General features: G+C 38.4%; 1 protein-coding gene across 1 annotated transcript in view; it reads right to left on the bottom strand.

Moving 5' to 3' along the window:
* Positions 1-17,880, bottom strand: part of GPC3 (glypican 3) — a 439,276-nt gene that overhangs the window by 210,638 nt on the left and 210,758 nt on the right. The window contains exon 3 of the mRNA XM_082610706.1: positions 7,827-8,521. Within this exon, the coding sequence (XP_082466832.1) occupies positions 7,827-8,521 (695 nt within the window). The remainder of the gene's footprint in view (positions 1-7,826; positions 8,522-17,880) is intronic.

Here is a 17,880-nt window from a genome sequence, read left to right on the forward strand (position 1 = left end):
GACACTCTTGCCAAGGGAAAGGCAAGTAATTCTAGATTTATGAGGAGCCCATCTAATTCCCTAATATGACCCATAATATACATAATTTCAGGATGAAGCATTATAAAAAGCTTCCTTTGTGTGACCACTGTTTGAAACCTGTCCCAAAATTAACATTTAGTGCCTGAAAGTGATGCCAATTTTTTCATTTGTATTCTTCTCATCATTAAGTAGGTAATCTATGTTTTAAAACTATATATTTTCCCCATGGGAATCACTAAAGTTTTTTTTTTTTGAGAACGAAAAAAAAGATGGCAGCCTGTAAACATTTTTGTCTTTCCAGAAATGGACCTCATGCAGATGAAGTTGCCTACCACAGTTCTAGATGCTGACCTACAGACAGTAATTAGGTAGTTAGCCATGTACTTGTTTTTAACACTTTGAAATCACTTGGTACTGAAAACAGCTTGTAAGAATTCAGACAAGGCATCTATCTCTATAGGAGACTAAAAAATGAAAGTCCAAAGTGATAGCATGAGGAGAAAAACACTGACATTCTGACACCTGAGAAATAACCTCAGCCTTCAAAAGCAGAGAGGAAGGTACGGCTAATCTTGGAAATTCTGATGAGTTACAGTCACTCACACAGACAGCAAAATATAAGAATTTGATAGAGTGAATTATTATTGAGGATCAACAGAGAATCTTCCCCAGACCTTCCTGGCACACGTAAATAAATACTGATTTCACTGAAGATATCTTCAGAAATTCTACCAAAGGAAATAGATGTAGCCACTATGGAGAACAGTATGGAGGTTCCTTAAAAAACTACAAATAGAACTACCATACGATGCAGCAATCCCACTACTGGGCATATACCCTGAGAAAACCATAATTCAAAAAGAGTCATGTACCACAATATTCATTGCAGCTCTATTTACGATAGCCAGGATATGGAAGCAACCTAAGTGTGCATCAACAGATGAATGGATAAAGAAGATGTGGCGCATATATACAATGGAATACTACTCAGCCATAAAAAGAAACGAAATTGAGCTATTTGTAATGAGGTGGATGGACCTAGAGTCTTTCATACAGAGTGAAGTAAGTCAGAAAGAGAAAAACAAATACCATATGCTAACACACATATATGGAATCTAAGAAAAAAAAATGTCATGAAGAACCTAGGGGTAAAACAGGAATAAAGACACAGACCTACTAGAGAATGGACTTGAGGATATGGGGAGGGGGAAGGGTAAGCTGTGACAAAGTGAGAGAAAGGCATGGACATATATATACACTACCAAACGTAAAATAGATAGCTAGTAGGAAGCAGCCGCATAGCATAGGGAGATCAGCTCCGTGCTTTGTGACCACCTAGAGGGTTGGGATAGGGAGGGAGGGAGATGCAAGAGGGAAGAGATATGGGGACATATGTATATGTATAACTGACTCACTTTATTATAAAGCAGAAACTAATACACCAGTGTAAAAGCAATTATACTCCCATAAAGATGTTAAAAAAAATAAAAGCATATGTTAGGTTCTCAGTAGGCAATGTTACTACTAAGGAAACTCAATAATGGAGACCTGGACGTACTAAGGTCCAGAATCAAAGGCAAATGCATTAAAAACTATCTGTTGGTCCAACAGGCAGATTCCAAACATTGCAACTGGAAGAAAACCTATACCTCACCACTGGCATGGTGCATAGAGATTCTAGACAAAGTCATTTTACTGTGTGACTGGGTCTTCCATCACCTACATAAACATTCCTTCTTCCCCTAGAAACTACTCTGTGCCTTTAAGTGTATGAAGACGAAAAATCTCATGCTTTTTAGTACTTCATTGGGAAATACTATAGCAAAAGTCTTCAAGGAGGGAGAATGAATTCAAAAGCTGATTGTGAAGCTGGAAAAACAGTAGAGAGTAGTACAGGATATTAAATAAGATAATAAAGATCCACTTAACCTACGTTCAAGGAATGAAGATTCTGGTGAAAAGAGAGTGGAACTCTTTGAAAGAGCAATATGGAGTAATTAGGAAAAGCATGAGCTTTGGGGTCAGACAGATCCAGCTTTGAATCCTAGCTCCGCTACCTACTGGCCAAGTGATCCCTGAGGACAACAACAGTCAGGGTCATCTTTCCAGCCACTTCTTGTGCCCCCGGTGTCTATCAGTGGTTCCACAATTAGATGCTCACTAAATGTTCCCTGAAATGAATCCTATTTCAGATAGTGCTAAAAGGAATATCACAATGAGGAAAGAAAGGGAGAAACAGTGAAGGTAGAAAAGGTTGCAGTTTTGCACAACATTCAATGAAGCATACAAGTCAAGATAATGAAATTATGGGAGAGGAAGCACTAATGCCGAGAAGTTCTGAGATGAATCAATAAAGAACACGAGTACAAATGGAAACATAAAAGTGCAAACAGCCACGCGAGGATATGTGAGTAATTACTTTGGGGGGGATCGTAAAGAAAGTAAATGAAATCACAGAAAGTTTTGGGAAACTTTCTGGAATAGCAATAAACATCCAATATGCTGATTATTACTCATTTTATCAATGGATCTGAAATGTACAATGGCTATGCATATAATCCACATATAGGGATATAGTAATTACAATCAAAGTGGTTTCAGAATAAGAACAATTGCATTGTAAAAAGAAGGTTGTAGCATTCAACAATTTGTGTGGTGTAACGACAATGTTGAAAGTATATGTATTGAAAACTGTACATATTTGTATTTGCCTCAAGGTATAAGATATGGAATTCAGTAACATGCTGATAAATTTAACAATGATACCCCCAGATACTACCCATATGATACCCAAATACTATTTTTTAAAAATAAATTTATTTATTTTATTTATTTATTTTTTGGCTGTGTTGGGTCTTCTTTGCTGCGCACGGGCTTTCTCTAGTTGCAGCAAGAGGGGGCTACTCTTTGTTGCAACGCGTGGGCTTCTCATTGTGGTGGCTTCTCTTGTTGCGGAGCATGGGTTCTAGGCATGCTGGCTTCAGTAGTTGTGGTGTGTGGGCTCAGTAGTTGTGGCACATGGGCTTAGTTGCTCGGTGGCATTTGGGATCTTCCCGGACCAGGGCTCAAACCCGTGTCCCCTGCCTTGGCAGGTGGATTCTTAACCACTGAGCCACCAGGGAAGTCCCCCAAATACTATTAAAGACCTACTCAGTACTCACTTGGGGCCATGATGCTTAACCTAGTTCACAAATGTAGATGAAGAATCAAGATGGATCTATTTACAGTCCCATAATTAATACTTTCTTGAACTTTTCAGTAAAAATTTTCTTTCTTTCCCTTACTCTCCTCTCTCTCTCTCTCTCTCTCTCTCTCTCTCTCACACACACACACACACACACACACACATTCACACATTTTCACATACTTGCTATTTTTATTCACGCCTTTAAATTAAAATAACATTAAACATCTTGGCACTTAAAAACAAGTTTAAGAAAATCTCATTATCTATTTGGCACTTAGAAAACTGCTGTAGAAAGAGTACTGCACTGGGGCTTAGTGAGTACCCGCCATGTGCCTCGAACTCTGCCAGGTACTTTGAACCTATCATTTCAGTGAATCCCCATATATCAACCCCATTTGACAGATGAAGAGTCCACGGTCACAGCTTTGCCATTAACTGTCATTCACTTCCAACCTCTGGGCCTTACCTTGTCTACTAAACAAGGTGGCTGGAGTTGCTTCCAAGGAAGTATCAGAATCAAATGGAGTACTTTTTAAGTGACAAATTCTCTGGCCTCTCCACAGACCTACGGTATCAGAATCCTCGGGGGGAGGTGGGGAGGCTCCAGGAATCTATTTAACAAGTTCCCTAGATGATTGTGGTGATGAGCCAAGTATGAGAACTACATGCTTACCACCTACAGGAGCACTGTCAGCAACAGCGCCCTAACATTTGCTTGCATGCCTTCACTTGGTAGTCTGAAGAACTGAAGACCATCTTATGGAAAACGAAAACACTAATAGGCCATAATTATAAAAAATTAACAGTGCCCCATTCATTTATATAAGACCAAAATGTCCTTTATGATCTGGGGTAGATGGTGGCCACCAAAACAGCTGAGCAAAGTCCCTGCATGGCAGACCTCATGGCATGGCTTATAGCTAGCTAAAAAGGCTGTCCCAAACAGAGCTCTGGAAGAGCCTATTTTCGAAGAGGTCTCTCGCCACAGCTTAACCTCAAGCAGGACTAACTGGCAGGCTCTTACACTTTATCACAACAGGAAGGCGAAGGTGCTACAGCAGAATCTCATTAATGCTTTAGTTTTCAATCAGCTTTGGCTTTGGGGCATTCTGTGGTTTTGTTAGCAGGAATAGAGTTCTGCAGTCCACCCAGCCCTCACTTCCCCTCAGCCCCCATAGATGGCCCAGCCCCCTTCTGGCCCATACAGAGTATAGCTGGATCACACCTGGCCAATGATTCCCCACCCACACCATTTGGTATATATTACTTAGAGCTGGCGATCATAAAACAGTAACAAGGCAGAGTTTACATATGGTTTCTGTTCTAGTTTAGGCGTTCCCCGGGGAAGGCAGGCTTCACCGCTTTCATCACCAGCTGGGAGCTGGGAGCAGTCAGGCCCTTAATGGCCAAAACAGAAAGGCACTGCATCACTGAGCGCCTCTTGACAGCCAAGGCCTTTCTTCCTGAATGATAATGACATGAAATGTACTCCCTCTGTGGGTGTGCGTGTGCACACACACAAACGGGCACATGCGCACCTAAAACATAGCATGTTTGGCATCCCAAAATAGCTATTCAATTTAAGTTCATGATGTCTTTGCAAAATCCTTATGGAGCTTTTAGAGTGAAAGTCTGGGAGGGGGCGTGGTGGAAAGCGTGCTAGATTGTAGCAGCAGAAGACCCTGGACTCTACTTCTGGCTCTTCCACTAATTTTATAACTTTGGGCAAGACTTCCTGAACTTTTACTTCATTTGTAAATCAGTGGGACTAGACTAATTTCTTACGGCCTTTCTAACATTCACATTATAGTGAGATGTTCACTGTAGTGAAATTTATTCAGTTACACGGCTATCTGTCAATGAAGCTAAACTGACCTTTTAAAGACTTAAGAACTATGTCTTGGGTAACTGAGTACCCAGTACCTGGCAAAGAGCCACGAACAGAGCAGATGCTTAATAAATGTTTACTAAACAAACCTTCATGTCTAGAGCCTGATCAAACTAGTGGACTTAATCCCCTACCAGCTCCCCACCCTATTTTTCTGTGTTTAAAAGCATTAGAGGAGAATACATGTTTTCAAGACGTTGCTGTCAAGTGACCAATATCAGAGGCAAACTTTCAACACTCCCATACCCTGTCTTTAATGGTATCTCCTTATTTTTCCTCTTATTGAAGACATTTCCACACCCCTGGCACTCTTGCTTTGTGTCTGACACATAGTGGGCCCTCAATCAATTTCAGGTGAATGAACATACGAATGCACTGACTTTTCTTTTTTCTAGTTCTGTGAGATTTACTTTTGTATAAGGCCCTAGAATCTGGCCTTCAATTAGAAAGCAATCAAAGGAATAATTAGCCACTGAAGAACACTATCGTTAGGACATTTCTGTTCATTTTACTATAAAATATTTTCTCAGCAAATGTGTTTCAAACGGCTAACATTGTGAATGGGGCAATTAGAGCAGTTCCGTAAGTAGCCATCCTGTGGGCTGCATCATTTTTGTCCTCCTTTCTAGTTTAATTCACCAAAGAAACCAGTTACCCCTATCGTTCTGTACTTCCAGAGTTTAAAGACAGGGCTAAATGGCCCATTCTGCTGTCCACATTCTGGGTAAGCAATGGCTCGGAGTACACAGTAGTTGCACTATATAGAAGATAAGAGCACGAATCGAGCAAGGCAACAAGCCAGGGTTGGAATCCCAGTTCCCCCACCTCTATTTAACTACCTTTGACATTTGGGCAAGATATTTAAGCCCTCTAAGCTTCATTTACTCCTGTGTAAAATGGGGATAATACTATATTAGGACCTATCCCATGGATTACTAAGAAATAATATTACATAAACTGGCCAGCAGAGCACCTCAAGTGTGGTAGGAGCTCAACAAGGGTAGTGTATTATACTATTATGCCACGTCCTTCTACAAAGCTGGCAACATTCAGGAATCAGTCACCATCACCTTAGTGAGATCTGGCTGGTAGCTCTTGGCTGTATGTTCTGCTCTGTATTGAAAAGTGTGTGCATCCTGTGGTTCTGAATGTGTGCACCCTAGCTTAGCAGGTACAATGTAACTAACATTGTCTGACTGAAACCAATCAAGCTTCTGCCTCACAAAACTGTCCCACCCCCATCACAAATCCTATCAGCCTTACACTGGTATAAATCAAGGCTGCAAAAACAACTGTTGGAAAACATGAATGTTTTGCCTCACCTGTGTTCTTGTGTAGGTTTAGTTAGTGGGGTCCAGCTGGGTCTCCTATGTTTAAAGTCACTACTCAAAATGCAACTCAAAACTACAACAAGGTAGCACCTCACACCAGTCAGAATGACCATCCATTAAAAACTCTACAAATAACAAATGCTAAAGAGAGTGTGGAGAAGAGGTAACCCCCCTACACTGTTGTTGGGAATGTAAGTTGGTACAGCCACTATGGAACAGTATGGAGGTTCCTTAAAAAAGCTAAAAATAGAGCTACCATATGACCCAGCAATCTCAATCCTGGGCATACATCCGGAAAAAACTATAATTCAAAAAGATACATGCACCCCTATGTTCATGGCAGCACTATTTATAATAAGCAAGACATGGAAACAACCTAAATGTCCATCAGCAGATGAATGGATAAAGAAGATGTGGTATATACATACAATGGAATATTACTCAGCCCAAAAGAAGAATGAAATAATGCCATTTGCGGCAACATGGATGGACCTAGAGATTATCATACTAGTTAAGTCAGAGAAAGACAAATACCATATGATATCACTTATATGTGGAACCTAAAATATGACACAAATGAACTTATTTACAAAACAGAAACAGACTCACAGACATACAGAACAGACTTGTGGTTGCCAAGGGGGTGTGGGGGGGTAGGGATGGATTGGGAGTTTGGAATTAGCAGATGCAAACTATTATACATATGTACAGCTGAATCACTTTGCTGTATACCAGAAACTAACACAACATTGTAAATCAACTGTACTTCGATAAAATAAATTTAAAAAATAAAGTCACTACTCAAAATAGTAATGTGATATATATGATTAAGAGCACAAGAGTGAAATCAGAATCAAAGAAAGTGGTGATAACCTAATTAAAGGGAGACCTGATCAACTTCTGAATCATGACTTGGTCAAGTTACAGTTTCACTGAGCTTCAGTTTCCTCATTTACAAAATGGAGATAACAGTTCCTACCTCACAGGGTTGTCATGAAGGTTGTGATAACTAACAACAGTGGTAATAATAGCTAATAATTACTGAAGAATTACCATGTACCAGGCACATGCTAAGTGCTTTAACACATGTTATTCCCTATGAAGAAGATATTCTTTTTAGCCCTATTTTATGAATCAGCAATACGAGACTCATACAGATAAAATGATTCACCCAAGGTCCCACAGCAAGAAAGTGGGTGAAGCTAAAATCCAAAGCCAGGCATTAGGACTCCATAACCTGTGGACTTCACATGCTGCCTAGCTTTGTGAGGTTATTCAGTCCCTCTATCATCCCTGCCCACTTTTTTTCTCACTTCTCTCCATCAGCACCTGCTACGGGCCAGGCTGCCCTACTCCCAGTAGAATCCAATTCCTCTGAAAACTGTAGAATGGTACTCACAGTGGTGGTCAGTTTTCCTCCATTCTTCTGGACATACTGGATGGAATCGTGGATCGTAGAAAAGAGACCAAGCAGTACATTCTCCATGTCATAGATTCTGTACATGCCATTCACCAGTTCTTCGAGAGACAGAATGTATTCTCTCCAGTACTTGTCAATCTCCACCACACCTGCCATACAGCCTTGCATAACCACATTGCAGTAGCCACCACACGGCTTAACCATCATCAGTCCCTGGCAGTAAGAGCAGTACCACATTCTGGTGAGCATTCGGCCACAGTCCTTACTGAACTTCAGGTGATCAGTTGTGTTGATCACTTCAATTCCGAGATTCAGGGCCTGGAGGAAGATCCTAGTGACTTGCAGTGACTTGGAAACCTGGGTCATAATAAGTTTGGGGAAATTCCCAAATACTTTCAGGTCACGCCTTGCCCCTCGGAGGCATTCATTGATGTCTAAGGTGGACTCCGGCAGGCCTGGGTTCATTAGCTGGGTATAGATGACTGGAAACAGGCTGTCAAACAATTCATTGACCATGTCATCCACGTTGATGTCAGAACCCAGGATATAGAGAGATACATCAGTGAAAAATTCACCCACAAACTCAAAAGCTTGTGGGGTCAGGCTCGGATAGTTGTTCTTGAACATGGCATTGGTATAGTTCTTGGCATGGCGAACAACGATTTCAAAGGCCTCTGTAAAATAAGAGATAAAGAAATGCCCACAAATTAAAGCATGAAAATCCAGTGTGTAATTGAATTTGAGATTTCTCTATTGCTGTAGTGATTAAGGTCCCATTTGCCTTAAATAACTGACTCATGTTTACTTCTGGCATTGCCTCTACTCCTGCAGCTGTTTGTTCCTATAAACCAACTCTCCTTTCTGAACATGAAGTCCAAACCCCGATGTGCACGTAGATTCTTAAGCACACAAATTATATTTCAAATGACAAAAGCCAGGATTCAGTTAACATTCTGGCCTCTCATAAAAATATTGATTAAAAATTGGCTAAATGAGAAGTTCTTTCTCTTTCTCACATTGAGTTATTCAGTTAAAAAGAAATTGTATTTCAAGACATTTCATCTTGGGCTTCCCTGGTGGCGCAGCGGTTGAGAGTCCGCCTACCGATGCAGGGGACACGGGTTCGTGCCCCGGTCCGGGAAGCTCCCACATGCCGCGGAGCGGCTGGGCCCGTGAGCCATGGCCGCTGAGCCTGCGTGTCTGGAGCCTGTGCTCCGCAACAAGAGAGGCCACGATGGTGAGAGGCCCGCACATCGCAAAAAAAAAAAAAAAAAGAGACATTTCATTTTTAGACAGAGATAAATATTTGACAACAAACCATATACTATATAAACTCACATAACAATTTAAGCCTGTTCATCCCTGGAGGAAAGGCAAGTTCTTAGCCAAGAATAAAAGCTATCACAAATTTCATCATGTAGGTAGATTTTCTCTAGATAACTTTAAAGGGAGCTGACAGATTGACAGTCCTGAAAGTGGAATTTATCCCCTAAACAGGTATCTGGATGGAGAAAAACAACACATGCACTTATCTATACATTCGATACTGAAAATAACACCTCTGGTATTTGCAAGCTGAACATCTGGAAGGATAACTGCTAAGCTTCCTTGGTAAGTTCGGCTTCCACATGGCTTGGAAACCTTATCTACTCTACAGAGACTACGGGTTCAGGATTACATCTGCTGCCCCTACCCCTTGGCATAAGGCCTGATCAGTGTCATTGGTTTGAGAGAGAAAGTAATAATGTCACCATCCCATTTTCTCCAAACTGAAGCACTGCAGACACAATTTATCCCAAATAACCAGAGTCCCACATTTATATGAGAGAAAGGATAAAACTTCAATAATAGATTTTTCAAAGAAATAAGACATAGTTTAAGAACAAACAAAAACAACCAAGTTTCCCAAGACATTTAAAATTAACTTAGTAGTTTCTTTCCTTTCCTTCCAAAGCGCAAAGGTCCATGACAGATGTACCCCAAATGATGCTATTTCATGAGCCTTGAAAAATCAAATTGTTACCACTTTCAGACTACTAGACAGACTGCATTCCAACAGCTCCTTGGGATCACTTAGCCAAACTTCTCAGTCATCTGTGGCAGAAGTGAGCTCTTGGTTGTACCACCACCATCTGCCCCAGATCCCTCACAAGGTAGAACACACTTGCTAGATTCTTCCCTTGGGTTTCTGACATGCCCAGGAATGTTGAGCAGATGTCAGAGCAATTCTACTGGGTTTCCAAGCCCACTTGAGAAAGTTAATCTTCATTTTCATCAATTGCTAAATGTTCATTTGTTACATTTATTTTGTTTAGAACGTTAAGCAATTCTTAGAAAGTTTATCTATCTTATAACAGTCTCTTCCTAACGCCACACGCTACTTTATTTTCAATCCTTGAATCTAAAGATTGAATGAAGCCAAGAGATCGTCTAACCCAATACAAAGGACCAGTCAATTAATTCTTTAAAATCATCAGAAATTTGGAGATTAAAAACTATTCATTCATTTTAATTTCAGCTACCAATCATTTATTATATACTAGACCCTGTACTGAGTACTAGGGGGTATATAAGTGCTAGGTAGATGGAGATAAATAATACACCTTCCTTGTCTTAAAAGTACTCCCAAGCTATATGGTTTAGCATTTACAAAGCATTTCCAAGTATATTACGAGATCTACTTTTTACAACAATCTTCTGAATTCGGTATTGCAATCCCCATTTTATAGGTGATGAAACTGAGGCTCAGCAGAATTTAAGCACTGTCCCAGGGTCACACAACCACAAAGTAGAAGTAGTCAACTCAGACTAGTGTCTCCCGGCAACGGTTTCACTCTAGTTGCCCTCAGCCCTATAGCTAACACACACATCCTCAAAAATCTTTGAAACTGAAGTTCATTTTTAGGCTCATTATTTTCCCATTGGCTTCTCCTCTCCAAATGGAAATGTACTGGAAGAAATTGCAGCCCAAAGACCAACAAAGCAGAGTTATACTTTCACCTTTGTCTTGGGACAGCACGAATTCAGAGAAGAAAAGACTGCTGCTGAGATACTACCCTGTGGATCTCAGTCATCTAAGGTACCTTACAATTAATTCTCTACAAGTCAAATTTCATCTCTAGCACAGTGCATTTGTTCTCTAATGTGCAAGATATACGACAGTGAAATTCCACAGACTGTACTGCCATAACATTTTTCTTAAGTTTCTGTTACTAGCACTGCTGGATCGATAGAAAAAGAAAATTACAAAAGATCATGAACGCTTCTCCAGAAAGAATAACAACAACACATATTGCAGAGGGAAAGGGCTAGGGGTTCATATGCTCACATGTGCTTCCTGCTCCAACTTTCACAGCTCAGAATCCACTTAGCACATCTCTGGGTTTTGCCCAACCCCCTTACTTCTGTATCATGGGACAACAGACCAAACCATAACCGCTCAAGCAAAGGCTCCTTGGGGATTTATAGGAACCAACACTAGGTGAAAAGTGATGCTCAGCTTGAGGTTGGCAACTTGAGGTTTCATGAAATGAAGCCAAGGGCTAGAATGGGCCAGGAAGTTCAGTCGATTGATTTTTTTTTTTTTTTGGTCAGATAATAATGTACGCTTAAGCTAGGGGAGGTTTTCCTCTGTCTCTTTCCTGGGAAAAAGTCAAGCATTATATCCAGGAAAAGTCGGAGCAATGTAAAATCAGAGATGTTACGAAAAATTTGGCACCAAACAGAAAATAGTCTATTTTTAACAATATATAGAAAGATATATGATACAGATAAATAGATCTAATAAATTAATACACATCCAAATATAGCAAGGTTTCTAGATTTATTGTTGCCCCCATCACTATTCTGGTCACCCCTATTTGGACACACTCTACTGTTATCAACTTCCTTCTTAAATTATGGCGCTCAAAAAGGGACACAACTCTCCAATATGGTTTGATATGTAAAGTGTGTGATCAGGCTATCACCCCTCTTTAAATGGTTCAGTAAGTTCTCCCCCATCCCAACCCAGGACATATATCCTATAACTGTAGAAAAATGAGTATCCTTGGTACTTGGTGCTGATGTTTCTTTACCCAGACCTAGACATAAAAAAATGTGTTTTCATGGGCCTTTTCAGTAAAAGACTGGATTTTTTTTAAAAAGGAGAGTCTACTTGTAGTTGGAAGACAGGAATAAATGAACTATTGAGTTCCCTTCAAGCCCTTAAGAATAAAACAGTCCTGATAAAGGCAGGTTACTTTTTTCAAGGTAGTTTTTCCAGCATGTGAGAATGGCAAATACTTTATAAGAACTTTTTAAATTCCTAGGATAAATGCCACACAATGGGTTGGACTCCAGTCTTTGTTTTCAAGCACAGGTACCTTAATGGAAGAAGAAAACTGACATTTATGTGATACCTGCAAAGTATACGCCAGGATCTGTAATGAACTTGCTCACATATGTCCTCTCATTTAAATTTAACATTAACATATGTATTTGGAATTATTTTTATTTGGTGAGGAAACTGAGGCTCAGACAGGTTAAGTGACTCGTACAAGATAATATCTCTAGTTAAATGCCACAGCCTGAATTTAAGTGTAGGTCACTCTAACACCAGTACCCTTGCTAATTCCACAACATGCTCCATCCTTGAAAACTGGACATTGGGAGACTTCTGGTCTTGGCTACATGTAAAGAGCTTGGAAATTATCATTCCCATTCTCAACAACAAGATAATAGCTGAACCAACTGAAAATCAATGATTCTTCTTAGACCCATCAGAGAGTTAAGGTCACAGGGCAAACTGCTACCCTGAAATCTGGAAAGAGAGGCAATTACAGAGAATCACAGCTGAGATCTGCTGGATCTCAGACACCTGCAGCAGACGCCACTGAAGCTATAAACTAGTCGAAACCCTTAAATGGTAATTCTGACAAACTGATAGAGGCTGAATGTGAACTATCCTGAGAGTTGAAAATTCCTGGGTCCTCAGTTTTATGGGTCCCCCACATTCCCATGGGATTTACCTCAAGAAAACACACAAAGTTCTCATGGTTAAGATCTAAGAAAAATCTCCTCGTTTTTTCTGGCAGGGATAGGGGGAAAGTAATAATTTAGAAATACACCATGAGCATTCTCCATAACAAATGCCTATTCTCCAACAGACACAACTTTACCAAAGCCTAATATACCTAGAAGAGGGGCAAGTAGACAACTCCAGTCCCTCCTAGCCTTCCTGTAACACCTAAAGGGAAAGAAAAAAAGGCCGAGAAAAACTTATGAGGGTTACAGCTCATGGACTTAAGTCTACTAACAGACTGATTAATCGTAATATTATAGGCCACTTTCACTCCCCCCCATACCCTTCCACCAGAAAGACACAGATCCTATTTAAGAAGGAGTTCTTAGAGAAACCCACCAAAAAGAGGTGAGAAAAAATAAACAAAGACACTAGAGGAAACTAAAGCCTCTAGCATCTATAGATACAGCAAACAATAAATAGCCTAACTCCTAGTCACATTAACATAAAACTTCACACTAAACGTCTAATTACCTCAGCTCCTATTACCCAATATATCATATTCTGCTTTTAACAAACAATTACAAGCCATGAAAAAAGGCAAGAAAACAGTCTGAAGAGACAAAGCAATTATCATAAACACACTCAGATATGGCACAGATTTTGGAAATATCAGACAGGGAATTTAAAATAACTATTATTAATATGTAAAGGACTGTAATGGAATAAGTGGACAATATACAAGAACATATGTATAATGTAAATACAGAGATAGAAATGCTAAGAAATATCAAAAGGAAATGCTAGCAATCAAAAATACAAACAGAAATGAAGTATGCTTTTCATGGGCTTATCAGCACACTTGAAACAAACAAGGTAAGAACCAGTGATCTTAAAGAAATGTCAGTAGAAACTTCTCAAACCACAATAGGGAGATTAAAAAAAAAAGAACAGGGCTTCCCTGGTGGCGCAGTGGTTGAGAGTCCGCCTGCCGATGCAGGGGACACGGGTTCGTGCCCCGGTCCGGGAAGATCCCACATGCTGTGGAGCGCCTAGGCCCGTGAGCCATGGCAGCTGAGCCTGCGTGTCCGGAGCCTGTGCTCCACAACGGGAGAGGCCACAACAGTGAGCGGCCCGCGTACCGCAAAAAAAAAAAAAAAAAAAAAAAGAACAAACAAAACACAGAAAATAATATCCAAGAACTGTGGGACAAATTCAAAAGGTGTATAATATGTGTAATTGCAATTCCAGAAAGAGAAGAGAGAGAGAAGAGAGAAAAAGAAATATTTGAGAGAATTATGCCCAAAATTTCACAAAATTCATAATAGATAACATGCACAGGTCCAAGAAGCTCAGAGAATAACAAGCAGGTTGAATACCAAAATACCTACTCTTAGGCATATCATATTCAAACTGTAGAAAACCAAAGACAAAGAGAAAATCTTCTAAGAAGCTAGAAGAAGAAACAAACCATCTTATCTGTAGAGGAACAAGGATAAGAATTACATTGAACGTCTCATCAGAAATCATGCAAGGAAGAAGAGAGTAAATGAAATATTTTGCATTGAAAGAAAAAAAGAAGACCTAGAATTCTATTTCCAGCAAAATTATCATCAAAAAGGAAAAGAGAAAGTCTTTCTCAGACAAACAAGAATGGAAGAAATGTCACCAGTAGACCTGGTTTGCAAAAAAAAATGTTAAAATATGTTTTTCAGGAAAAGTATATAAGCCAGAAAATCAGATCTACATGAAGAAAATAAGAGCATCAGAGAAGGAATATATAAAGGGAAAATAAAACCTTTTCTTTTTTAAAAAATTGATTTAATATATAACTTTGTTCAAAGTAATAACAGCAATAATGTGTTGGTGATTATAGCATATGGATAAGTAAAATGAAAATTATAAGGTAACTGAACTACCAGTGAAACAATCTAGGGTAGTTTGAATTTGAAAAAGAAGCATATGCTAAGAGGAATGGAATCATACATAAATGTTCAGTTAAAGCCACAGAAGACAGGAAAAGAGAGGAAGATTAAAAGTAACCAAAACAAAGAATATGTGCAATAAAGAGAAAGCAGTTATAAACATTATGAATATTAATCCAATTACATCACTAATCACTTTAAATGTGAATAGTTTAACTACACAAAGTAAAAGATAGAGACTATCAGAGTAAATATAAAAATAAGACCCAACTATAGACTGTCTACAGGTAGCACATCTTAAATATAAAGATACAGGTAAAGGGATGAAGAAAGACATCATGCTAACACTAAGTAGAAAAAAAAACTGGAATAGCCAAATTAATTTCAGACTAAGCACACTTTGGAAGAAGGAATATTATCAGGAATAAAAAAAAAGGGTGTTACAAAATGTTGAAGGGGTCAATTCTCCAAAAAGACATAATCCTTATATGTACAAACCCACAATTATAGTTGGAGACATCAACACCCCTCTATCAGTAACTAATAAATCCATCAGGCAGAAAGTTAGCAAGGGCATAGTTGAACCAAATAGCATCATCAATCAACTACACCTAATTGACATGCATAGGATAATTCATCTATCAACAGCAGAATGTACATTCTTCTCAAGCTCACTTGGAACATTCACCAAGATAGACCATATACTTGGCCATAAAATACACCTTAACAAATTTAAAAGCACAGAAATCATACAAAGAATGTTCTTAGACCACAATGAATTTAAATTGCAAGTCAATAACAGAAAGATAACAAGACAATATCCAATCATTTGCAAATTAAACAACACATTTCTACACAACGCATGGGACAAAAAAGAAGTCTTAAGAGAAATTTTAAAATATTTTTAACTAAATGAAAATGACCATACAACTTACTGAAATTGGTGTGATGTAGCAAAAGCAGTGCTTAGAGGGAAATTTGTACCACGGAATGCTTACATTAGAAAAGGAAAAAAGATCTCAAATCAATAATTTAAGATTTCACCAAAAGAAACTAGAGAATTAACAGCAATATAAACCTAAAGCAAGCAGAAGAAAAAAATAATAAAAAATTAGAGCAGAATTCAGTGGAATTGAAAACAAAAATCAACAGAGAAATCCAATGAAACAAAAAAAGCTATTTCTTTGAAAAGATAAATAAAATTTAAAAATACCTAGCCAGGCTAATCAAGAAAAAAAAAGATAAGACACAATTTAGTAATATGAGAAATGAAAGAGGGGTCATTATTAATGATCATATGGATATTAAAGGGATAATACATGGATATTATGAACAACTATATGCCCCAAAACTTGATTAAATTGATAAAATCCACCACCAGTTCCTTAAAAGACAAAAACTATCAAAACTTACACAATGACAAACAGGTAATCTGAATTATCCTGTATTTATCAAAGAAACTGAATGATTAATTAATAAACTTCCAAAAGGAATGCAGGTCCAGATGGTTTCACAGGTGAATTCTTTCAAACATTTAAGGAAGAAAGAAGACCAATTCTCTACAATCTCTTCCAGAAAATAGAAGCAGAGAGAACATTTCCTAACTCATTCTATGAGGCCATCATTACCCTAATACCAAAACCAGATAAAGGCATTACAAGAAAGGAAAGCTACAGACCAAGATCTCTCATGAATATAAATGCAAAAATCCACAACAATATATTAGTGAATCAAATACAACAATGTATAAAAAGACTCATACACCATGACCCAGTGGGTTTTATTCCAGATATGCAAGTCTGGTTCAACCTTCATAAATCAGGTAATGTAATCCATCATATTAATGGGCTATAAAGAAGAAAAATCAAATGATCATATCGATAGGTACAGAAAAAGCATTTGCCAAAACCCAACACCATTCATGATAAAAACTCTCAGCAAACTAGGAATAGGGGGCAACTTTCTCCACTTGATAAAGTATATCCACAAGAAACTTACAGCTAATATCATACTTAATGGTGAGAAACTAGAGGCTTGCTCCTTAACCTAAGATTGGGGAACAAGGCAAGGATGTCCCTCTCAGCACTTCTTTTTAACATTGTACTTAAAGTCCTACCTAATGCAATAAGACAAGATAAGGAAATGAAAGGTACACAGATTGGGAAGGAAAAAATAAACTGCCTTTGTTCACAAATGACATGATTGCCTATATAGTTTGTTACAAAGAATTGATATAAAACTCTCCTTGAACTAATAAGCACATATAGCAAGGTTGCAGAATACAAAGTTAATATACAAATTCTATACACCATCAATGATTAACTGATATTTCAAATTGAAAACACAATACCATTTACATTAGCACCCCCAAAATGGAATGCTTAGGTATAATTCTAATGAAATATATATAAGAATAAATGGAGAAATATTCCATGTTCATGAATAGAAAGGCTCAATATTATTAAGAATTCTTCCAAACATGATGTATGCGTTCAGTGGAATCCAAATAAAATTCCCTGCAAGTTATTTTGTGGATAACAATACTAAAGTTTATATGGAAAGGCAAAAGACCCAGAATAGACATCACAACACTGAAGAATAACAAAATCAGAGGACTGGGACACCCAGGTTCAAGAATTCCTACAAGATAATGGCTATAATTACCTGTGCTATACAGTATATCCTTGTTGTTTATCTATTTTATACATAGTAGTTTATATTATGTTATTATAATACAAATAACTTATAATGGAGTATGATCTGCAAAAAATACTGAATCGCTATGCTCTACACCGGAAACTAATACAATATTTAAATTTAAAAAAGAAGAACTATTAGACAATCAATAAATTGTTAATTATTGTTTTCTCAAAGTGACTGTACCTACAATCAGATGTATAAAAAACACTGAGGCCAACATAAACTTTCAAAGAGGGAAAATAAATTCCTATAAAGTTACAGTAATCAAGATAGCATAATGGGACTTCCCTGGTGGCGCAGTGGTTAAGAATCCACCTGCCAATGCAGGGGACATGGGTTTGAGCCCTGGTCCAGGAAGATCCCACATGCTGTGGACCAACTAAGCCTGTGCACCACAACTACTGAG

This window comes from Mesoplodon mirus (genome assembly GCF_964341445.2).
Source record: "Mesoplodon mirus genome assembly, chromosome: X".
Taxonomy (NCBI): Eukaryota; Metazoa; Chordata; class Mammalia; order Artiodactyla; family Ziphiidae; genus Mesoplodon; species Mesoplodon mirus.